General features: G+C 38.6%; 1 protein-coding gene across 5 annotated transcripts; it reads left to right on the plus strand.

Annotated features, from left to right (window-relative positions):
- The first annotated feature begins 244 nt into the window (after positions 1–244).
- LOC133865727 (ABSCISIC ACID-INSENSITIVE 5-like protein 5) lies at positions 245–5592 on the plus strand. Of its 5 annotated transcripts, none has more exons than XM_062302176.1 (5): positions 245–400; positions 979–2098; positions 2885–2956; positions 3072–3101; positions 4756–5121. In XM_062302176.1, the coding sequence occupies exons 2-5, from the start codon at positions 1001–1003 to the stop codon at positions 4828–4830; spliced, it is 1275 nt and encodes a 424-aa protein (XP_062158160.1). In that variant the 5' UTR covers positions 245–400; positions 979–1000; the 3' UTR covers positions 4831–5121. The 5 variants fall into 5 exon arrangements, 4 of the variants coding, with proteins under 4 accessions (XP_062158160.1, XP_062158159.1, XP_062158158.1 ...); XM_062302175.1 differs by having other exon boundaries at positions 247–400; positions 925–2098; XR_009899796.1 differs by lacking the exon at positions 245–400 and adding an exon at positions 2569–2674 and having other exon boundaries at positions 469–2098; positions 4756–4791.
- The last annotated feature ends 5294 nt before the right edge of the window (positions 5593–10886 follow it).

Below are 10886 nucleotides of genomic sequence, written 5' to 3' on the forward strand. Positions count from 1 at the left end.
CACATCCACCGCCAGTAGTATTCCTCCACTCCAAAAGCCCGCACGATCCAGCCATTGGTTGGAAGAAACGTGTGCGATCAGGATTCCCCCACCTCGCCTACTCCGATTGGCTAGACGTCACATCAAGGCCTCCTACCCTATCGTAATAGAGCAATTAGTCGACGTATTTATACGCCAGCTCGCCCACCCCGTTTTAAGTAAAATTGTTTATAATAAATGTATTTTTAAATCAAAACCTCCTCCCATGTCTTATAAGCAGCGAGGGAAATAGAGACACTTGGCGTATCCAGCGAGCCCTAATAAGCGAAGCGAAGAAGAAGGAACAGACAACGCAACGCAGACAAAGAAGCAACCAGAAACAGCAAAAAAAAAAAAAAAAAAAAAAGAGATTGGGAAAAAGGTATAAAAAGAAAAATATTCTCCCTCCAACTTTTTTTTCCGTTTTTGTTTATTGGAAATTTATTTGTGCCAAATTCGGATTTTTATGAAATCGTCAATGCTTGGAAATTAGCTTCTACCGTTGCAAACGTTGCTGATCTTTTACTGTTCATATCCGCAAGTACCAACCGTTGGTTCACTGATTTTTATAATTTTTTTTTTCTTTTGGTCTTCTGGGAGTGTTTATGAGTTCATATGTTTGAAATGGTTTTTGGAGTGATTTCTGGAACTGGGTTTTGACTGTCAGTGGTGTTGAACTCGTTATTGAACCAAGTGTGAATTGGCTGGGCGTTTGGTTGGTAGGTGAAATCTTGTGTGGTGGTTGTGCTATGAGCTTTGTGGCTGTAAAAGCACAATGATTTTTTTGATAACAACAATGTTGAGTTTCCTATACACAAAGTCAATTTGGGATACGCCTCTTTCGTCAGAAAATGTTTGACTTTACTGTTTTACTGTTTTTCTTTCTGATCCAAATTTCTTTCTCAGGGAGTGTCTCTCTCGGATTGTCTTGTTAGCTTTGTCTGACTCTGTTTCATTCAGATTTTTCACCCAAAAAAAAAAAATGGGGACCAATTTGAACTTCAAGAATTTCGGGTCGGACCCACCGGGCGATGGAAACGGAAGGCCGCTGGGGAACTTTCCGTTGGCACGGCAATCGTCGATCTACACCTTGACCTTCGACGAGTTGCAGAGCACGATGGGGGGGAGCCTAGGCAAGGACTTCGGGTCCATGAACATGGACGAGCTACTCAAGAACATTTGGAGCGCTGAGGATGCCCAGAGCATTATGGCCAAGCCATCCTGGACTGCCGGACCAGAAGGGACTGGCCCACCTGGTGGGTACCTACAGAGGCAGGGCTCGCTGACTCTGCCGAGGACGCTGAGCCAGAAGACCGTGGACGAGGTCTGGAGAGATATATCCCAGGATGCAACTGGAAATGGAAGCTCAACCTTGCCGCAGAGGCAGCATACCTTAGGGGAGATGACTTTGGAGGAGTTCTTGTTCAGAGCTGGGGTTGTGAGAGAAGACACCCAATTGGATGCCAAGCCTGGTGGTGGTAGTGATAGTACTGGAGGGTTCTTAGGAAATACTGGTTTGGGAATTGGGTTTCAGCAGACTGGTGGGGGTACCGGGTTGATGGGGAATCGGATTTCAGAGAGTAATAATCAGTTTTCGATTCAGTCTTCGAATTTGCCACTGAATGTAAATGGGGTCAGATCGGATCAGACACAGTTGTCACGGCCTCAGCAGCCGCAGATTTTTCCTAAGCCGGTTACGGTGGCTTATGGGACACATCCGATGCCTCAGCTGGGCAGTCCAGGAATGAGGGGTGGGATTGTGGGGATAGGAGACCAGGGTTTGAGTAGTGGATTGGTTCAGAATGCGGCACTGCAGGGTGGAGGAATGGGAATGGTGGGCTTAGGAGCTGCAGTTGGATGTGTTAGCGTTGGGACGGGGTCGCCAGCGAACCAGCTGTCGTCGGATGGGATTGGGAAGAGTAATGGTGATATGTCGTCGGTGTCGCCAGTTCCTTATGCGTTTAATGGTGGTTTGAGGGGGAGGAGGTCAGGTGGACCTGTGGAGAAGGTCGTTGAGAGGAGGCAGAGGAGAATGATTAAGAATAGGGAGTCAGCTGCGAGGTCGCGAGCTCGAAAGCAGGTGATTGTTTGTTTGATATGTTCTTTGTCTACTGCTTTCCTAAGTATGTCGGTTGAGTTTTAAGTAACATGAGTGTGTGAAATTAATGCCAATTTAGCTCAGTGGAGTTCTATTTGACTGTTATGTAATCATATTCTGGGTTTCTGTTGAGATCATTTTTAGTACCACCATCTTATTGTTTCGTACTGATGAGAATTCCAGGATAGTAGGTAAATCTTTGCCTGCTTATAGATGCGACAGTATAAACATAAAAACCTCTAGTAACTGAGTAGTTTTTCTGTACTCCTGTATAGAACACTGTTCCATGTCAGTTATTCTGAAGGATATCAGAAAACATACAAAATGACATCCTTAATTAAAACGAATATAATGTCAAATTTGATCTTCTTGTCGCTTTATGAATTTTTCTAGCCATTAACCTTCTGCTTTCATCATCTATTGACGCTCTGTATCCAAAAACTTCATGAAAGATTATGCAGCAGAATGGTAATGTGATAGCGATCTGACATTACCAGAGATGAAAGGTTTTGATAAGTAACGGTCATGAGCAGTTAAAAGGATCAAGTTTATTACAAGGTAATTGGATATTTGATTCAAGAAACACGACCTCAAGTTGAGTTATATCTTCTCAAAACCGTAAAAATATTAAAAAAGTTTAATAACTGTGTTCTCAATGCTGCTAGAAACATAACTTCAAAAGGGGAAACAACAACTAATAGTATTGTAGTATTCTATCTCGTAAGTTATTGTTATTTTCTCTTATTTTGTCTGTGGGGCTTCTTGCAGGCTTATACTATGGAATTGGAAGCTGAAGTTGCAAAGTTAAAGGAGGATAACGAAGAATTGCGGAAAAAACAGGTACTTTCACTTCTACAAGACACAGTTGGGTGAGGATTAACACACAAGTCTATTAGCTGTACTGAACTAACATTCTTGTTGTAAGTACTCATTAATTATCCTTTGATTGTTGCAGGAAGAAATTATGGAAATGCAAAAGAATCAGGTATTTTGGGTTTTATTTATTGTTCTTGCGCCTAGTTAAAGTATTGATTAAATGATTAAATTTACATCTTCTTATCAGCTTAAGCTTTTAAAATAAGTAGTGATTTAACATGGTATCAGAGCAGAGGTCCTAACTCCTAAGTTCGAACCATGTCTCATTCATTTATCTCTCATTTCAACTAAATATTTCACGTGTTGAGCCTCACCTATTAAAATGGAGTTTGAGCCCAGACATGAAGGGGAGTGTTAAAGTATTGATTAAATGATTAAATTTACCTCTTCTTATCAGTTTAAGCTTTTGGGAAAAGTGATGATTTAACACCCCTACCATGATTGATGAGATATGAATCTATGCTGGAAAATGGGATAAATGCAGAATCCTGCTAGGGTCATGACTCATGACAATTGTCCCATGACTAATCAATGAAAAAATCATGCTATTCTGCTTTTTGCTCTCTCTTTTTTTGAAACTTGATTAATAGCACTATTGATGACAAATCTTTTGTTAGTTGAGTGTAGATTGATCTGCCCATGCCATTTTCCTGTTTGTATATCATATCAGTTTGTGTGATTCTTTTGGATGTTATGCTGAGAAATCTTTGTTTTGCATAAGTGGTGGATTTTTCAGGATCATAAATGCCATCTCTTGATAAATTAGACTAACTGGTTGGGATCGCAAATTAGAATGCTAGGTTTTTAAAAGTAAAAGATTATATTCATTAGGGAAATATAGCCTTATATATCTCCTATATAATCTGGTTAACTTGTTCACTTGAGCCTTTCTATGGTGAAACCAACAAAATAAAATAATAATAACAATAATAATAATAATAAAAGATGAAAAAAAAAAAACTATAAGTTGGCTATTGAAAAACTTTTTCATTTGAAACCTTGGTTAATAGGAATAATGCTTGATTCTCAAAAAATCCGTTTGCAGACAAAATTGAAAAAGAAAGTGTAAGAAAGAGAAACATGAGAAGATGAATTGTGGATACCTCCTCTTGGATTTTGTCGGTTTTGATTGACCTTATTACTGATAAAAACATTGTTTCTTGAACAAAAGTTTGAAATGATGTCAAATTTCCCCAACAAACACTTGTTATCCCTTTTTTCGTGGTTACTTGGAGTCATTGACATCAATCCTATATGATCTCTTTTAGGAAATTTACCTTTTGGTGTTAAATCACTATGTTTTTTAATTAAATTTTGGGTTCTTTTAGCTTTTCATCCCTTACTGTACAGTCCCTACCAGTTGATCAGAAAATTGTTTTGGAACTGCTGCATCTGGAATGTGCCAATCCCTTTCCAACTCGGCAAAGCAATGGCATTTCATATGCTCCTAAGAATATTTCTTCCTCTACAATAGTATCTATTATGAGAATCGTTATTAACAGTAGTACATCAGCACAAATTTTAACTTTTTCTGCACTCCGATATTTTCAGTTGTCATTTTGTAGGGTCTTCTGGGGTTTGGAAGATTATTAAGGGCATGATTGGGATATATAGGGAAGCTAGTAGAACAAACTGTAAAATATACTTTCAAGATACATAGACACAGAATCTCCTTCCTATATACTGTGACATTGCCTCTTTCGTTGACTACAAAAGGAAAATGGAGTTATGTAATAATTTTTTGGGATTTTGTGATGTCACAGGTCTTGGAGATGATGAATCTACAACGGGGAGTTAAGAAACAATGCTTGAGAAAAACACACAGTGGTCCATGGTGAAGTGCGAGAATGGGATCGTGAATGTGGTTAAACATCATGTATGGTAGGTGGCTGTACATATTAAATGCGAATGTGTGTTCTGTATATTGAGAAGATTGAGTGTTTTGGTGTGCTAGGTCAACCATCTCATATCTTCTTGGTTGCATTTCTTCTAAATGTCCAGTTTCCTACCATCAGTAATCCTAGAAATTCTGTGTTACTGCATTTTGCATGTGATAATGCCTTTGCACTGTCCTGTGGAACTCTTTTTTTCATGCCCCTCTTTTACGTTATATATACATATTTCGAGCAGTATCAATGTTGAATGATCAAACAGGTTCTTCACAGGAGTACCTGCAGTACTGATTGGTAAACGCTCCATGGTTTTCATGTGACCGAGATAATCGCTCTGTGGACGCACAGTTCGTAAGGCTTTTGTTTTTTTGCAAGCTTGTGTCAGGTATATGAAGAAAATAATCAGACTGAAAAATCAAAATAGTTCATAAGATGCAAATAGACTGCTCAATTACCATTGGATGTGCTCCTTGGTAGTCCTTAGTTTAGGTGAGTTAGAAATCAGACCATCATTTTGCTTAAGTTTGTACTTATTTTAGTTGACCTGCAAATGGCTAATTTAAACTGTGATGTTTTTTCTTAGTACCACAATTAAAGTTAATAGACATTTGGAATACTAGGCCAATTATCAGTTGGCTCTAGGCTTCAAGTCACTGATACTAGCAGCTTCTTGGTTTCAAGCAATGTAATTCTTTTTTTCTTTCCTAATTTGGGTTTTGTTCACCCCATATTGCATGATGTTTCCTTTTCCCTGACACTATTGTTGATTTAGGACATCAATAGTTTTGTGCACATTAGGGTTTCTGCTGATTCTACCACTTCAGTCAACATAATTTCTTACCCTTGTATGATATGCTATCTTACTTCTCCAGTGCACATTAGAATCCTACTTTGGATAGCATCACTTCATGAATGCAAATTCTACTCTTTTCTTTTTTCATAGAGCTTTTGTGTAGCTTTAAACTTATAATGATTAGATGTCACATACTTCGTGAATGTGAAAAAAAATATACACAATTATGTCATGAATATTTTTAAAATTGCATTATTATCCTCTATTCCCTTGTGGCCCAATTTTGACCACGGCGGCCAGCCACCAACCTAGCACCGCCATCCCCCTGCGGTGTGGCCTGTCAAAACCCCAAATAAGGCTTACCAATGTAACTTCAAGAATCAATTCTGAAATGAGAAAATATGCATTCAGTCATATTAATTGCAAGTTTTTTGATATAATCCAAAATGTTACTTTTCAATATAATACATTTTCAGAAAATGCTATATTAGATAATGACTTCTTGTTGGGTATAGGAACAATGCTCAGGGGAAAAAAAAATTAAAAAAAGAAAAAGAGTGTTGGAGAAAGGGGGGTTAGTGCATGGCTAACAACAGAGAGATACTGCATGTTCAAGAGAGAGAAATAATACATGAGCTGACTATTTTCCAAAGAAAATTTTAAGCCATGAAACGGGGAGGATCATTTTCGCTCATGATTTAAAAGGAAGAGGGAATTGATGATTCTAAAAATGAAAATGGGGTAAGCTCCCAACAACAGACCCAATATAAGCTAAAACAATGCAGAAATAATTATAAATAGTAAGAAATGCGTCAAACAAGTGATCTGATTTTTTCAAAGGGCCGTACAAGGTGGTTACAAAAGCAAAAGGAGCATAAATTAAGATGAACTTATATGAACCTTCATTTGGAACCTACAACAACAATCAGAAGGAGATTATAGTCGAAAATGTACTGTCATAGTCCATGAGTAATTCTATAAGTCACTCTTTTGTCACTCTTGTATCTATTCAAGAATGATGTGGCTTTTAAAATCACAACTTAATCAGAATTTAATAATGATTAATCACAATCTTAATGATGATTTTAAAAGTCACATTATTTTTAGAATGATACAAGAGTAACAAAAGAGTGACTTCTAGCATTACTCATAGTCCACAAAAGGGACTGCAGAAAAGAGGCACCAACCCAAATTCAATTACAAAAAATAAGAACAATATAATTAAAAGTTGGGAAACAGCAACCCACAAAACAAACAAGCGCAAATTACAACATCAACGGCAAAAAAAAATATTAAAAATAAAATAAATAATAATAATAATAATACAAGGAAATTAAAAAAGCAGTAAAAAAACTCATTGAGCAACGGCTTAAACAGAGAACGGTATGGAGGAAAACCAGCGGAGGAGTTTCTAGCAGCAGCTCAGAGAACATACAACAGCATGTGTGATTCACGCGCTTGTGTGTGAGATTGACACAAGTGAGTGAGGACCACGCAGTGGCGCATGGTGGCCAGAATGAGACAGTGGCCACATCGGTGGAAAGCTGAGAGGCTGGAAAAGGTAATGGTGTGGCGTGTCTAAACAAAAGATGAACGGATAATGATAGATTTGATTTCAGGAGAAGCAAATTTGAGAACTACCGTAAATCAATGAACAACACGTTTGGTGGGGGTGAAAAACGGCCAAAGGGGGGCGACCAGGCAAAGCGAAATGGTCAGGGGAAGGAAGAATAATGACACCGCTACTAAGGGTTGAAAAAGAAGGAAAATGAAGAAGACCGATGACAGAGAGGGGAGAGGAAATGATCGCACTAGGCAGAGGGGAAGCGGGGAGAAGGAAGAAAGCAAAGTCTCTCCCTTCTCCACTAGGAAGAACAGCACAAAGGCAAAAGAAAATCCTCACGGAGGAGGTGGTGGTTTGCATAAGAAAATAAAGAAGGCTTCAAAATCAGAGAGAACTAGTTTTCGAATTCTTTTCTCTTCACCTTCTCAAAACCCCAAGACAAAGAATTCTCAACAAAAATATCGGAAACATCAAATCATGGCTCCAAGGCTCAACACTCTCAATTTCCTGTATGCCTAATCTATGCAAGGTAGGCGCTCGATTCAACAATACGGGGTGCCCTTGCATAACTTCCTATACCTAGAAGACAAACAAACTTCAAGCGACAAACTCGAATGCACCAAAACATACCATCTTTTAACTCTTTTATTTTATTTTATTTTATAATCCGAGCTCGTACCATTCCAACCTGATCTTCCACACATACTTTTGGTGCAAAATCTTCAAAAAAAAAAAAAAAAATGGAAAAGGAGAATAAATTGCCCTAAGGCTTGTTACTATGTGATTTCCTTAAGACATCATTGCCTCCTATTCTATTCAATTGATATGTAATGGGTTACAAAAAGTACACATCCAGAATATAATGGAGTACAGAAATATTCTAATGTTTGATTACGTTTTACAAAAAATGAAATCAAACCAGAGCACCTTCAAATAAATTTTAGGGTTAAATATCTTATTGGTACCTGAGTTTTACGTGATTTTAAATTTAGTACCTCAGTTTTGTTTTATATCATAGGTGGTACCTGAATTAAGGGTAAAAACCCATTTGGTACTTCTGTTAAATTTTCCGTCCGAATTTTAACGTCTCGCCACGTGTCAACCGCTGAGGTTGACACGTGGCACTACATAAAAAAAATAAAAAATAAAAAATTGAAATCTTTAAAAAATGATAAAAAATAATAAAATTTTAAAAAAGAAAATTAAAAAAAGAAAAAAGAAGAGGGGTGGCTGAGCCACCCCCCTTGGCCACCATGGGGGTGGCCGGCCACCCCCATTTTGGCCAAGGAGGTGGCCCAGCCACCCCCTTGGCCGGTCTGGCCGGTCTGGGGTGGCCGAACCACCCCCTATGGGGTGGTTCGGCCACCCCACAGTTAAAAAAAAAAAATTGAGGGTTTGCCCTTGGGGGTGGCCAAACCACCCTCTAGGGCCACGGGGGTGGTTCGGCCACCCCCACACAGGCCGGCCTGGGGTGGCCGAACCACCCCCGTGGCCCATGGGGGTGGTTCGGCCACCCCACAATTGAAAAAAAAAAAAAAAAAAAATTTGAAGGGTTTTGGCCCTAGGGGGTGGCCGAACCACCCCTTAGGGCCGGACTGGGGGTGGCCGAACCACCCCCGTGGCCCTAGAGGGTGGTTCGGCCACCCCCAAGGGCAAACCCTCAATTTTTTTTTGATGGGTTTTGGCCCTAGGGGGTGGCCGAACCACCCCCGTGGCCCTAGGGGGTGGTTCGGCCACCCCTTAGGGCCAAAACCCTTCAAAAAAATTTTTTTTTTTTTTTTTTAACTGTGGGGTGGCCGAACCACCCCATATAGGTGGTTCGGCCACCCCAGACCGGTCAAGGGGGTGGCTCAGCCACCCCTCTTCTTTTTTCTTTTTTTAATTTTCTTTTTTAAAATTTTATTATTTTTAATCATTTTTTAAAGATTTCAATTTTTTATTTTTAATTTTTTTTTTTATGTAGTGCCACGTGTCAACCTCAGCGGTTGACACGTGGCGAGACGTTAAAATTCAGACGGAAAATCTAACAGAGGTACCAAATGGGTTTTTACCCTTAATTCAGGTACTACCTATGATACAAAACAAAACTGAAGTACTAAATTTAAAATCACGTAAAACTCAGGTACCAATAGGGTATTTAACCCTAAATTTTAACTAATATAAAAGGCTTTTAAGAGAGATAACAGAAAGAAAAACTTGAATTATTAATTTTGTCAGTAAATGTGTGTTATTTATAGATGGAAAAAGTGCTAGTGACTTCTGCTTTATGAGGCATAGTCTCCAGCCGATTGAGCTATCCTTTGGGGGACTGCACTTGCTTAGTTTTTTTCTTTCTTGAAAAAACACCTGCTTAGTTTTATACCTGAAGTTGAAGAGAGGAAGACAACGTCGGAATTAGGAATATGCATTGAGGTTGGAAATGTCCAACCTCCTTGGTCATTGGTTGAGAGGGGACAGAAATTGGGAGAGTATAATAAAAAAGAAAAAAAAATAATAATTAGCAAATTAATAGAATATAGGATTTTTTATAGCATTCACGGAGCTTTGCATTAACAAATGACTCTTTGACCTTTATTTATTTATAATATTTACAAGCTGAGACTTGAGAGTTTACAATAATAATAATAATATATAAGAAGAGAAATTTGTAAATGAAAAGCATCTCAAGGAATATTATTTAATTAAAGCATCTTAATGGACAAGGGCATAATTTCTTCAACAAATGAAATTTTCTTGAAAGGGCCAATTCAATCCATGAAGATGCATTGGATGGTTATCGGCATTCCCTATATTCGTCCCTTGGAACACCATCTCAACTTTTTTTTTAACCGTAATCTATCATCCTCACCTTTGTTCCTTGGCTTGGAACTGAATATTCGTCCTCCGAAACTCCTGTGTAGTTAAAAGCAAGGGTTAAATAGTGTAATGGTATTTGTGGTTTTATTTTTTTATTTTTATTTTTTGTTTCTTGTGTTTCATTTTTTATAACAGTTGGTACATTTGCTATGAGAAAAATACGGAAATAGTACATCTGTCCAAAAACTAACGGTTGTCTACGTCAGCGCCATGTAACCCACTTAAAAATGCGACACATGTTCAAATGCCACGTAAGTCGCCACATCAGCATTGACTTGGCTGCCACATTTTTTTTTTTTTAAGGCTTAAAAAAAATGAAAAAATCATTAGGTCTTTTGGGCAAGACGGAGGTGGCTGAGCCACCCTAATGGTCAAACCCCCTAATATATTTAACAGTAATAAAGGGGAGTGGCATTCGAGTTCAACAATAGGGATAAGGTCCCAAGGTTGAATCTCAAAATGAGAAGTGTTTGGTTTATCATCTCATCAGCTTGGGTTCTACTATTGTCCTCGACGGGACTGGACAGTAAAACTATGGCTTTATTGGACTTGAGAGAGCGTCAGTAACTTTCCTCCGTCTAAGCCCCTCCTGTTCAATTGCCCAACGGACAAAAAAAACTCTAGATCTAATGTTATGTTGTGCGATTCCAAAGAACATTTCCTCGTTCATCACTGAATTTACTATACGGAGAAGATATGTCTTGCCGTATTCGACTGGTAGACTATACGTCGGAATGAAAGTACGCACCTCAAAAGCCTTTAATATATAATCAGAAGTATACTCCTATA

This window comes from Alnus glutinosa, chromosome 4, assembly GCF_958979055.1.
Source record: "Alnus glutinosa chromosome 4, dhAlnGlut1.1, whole genome shotgun sequence".
Lineage (NCBI taxonomy): Eukaryota > Viridiplantae > Streptophyta > Magnoliopsida > Fagales > Betulaceae > Alnus > Alnus glutinosa.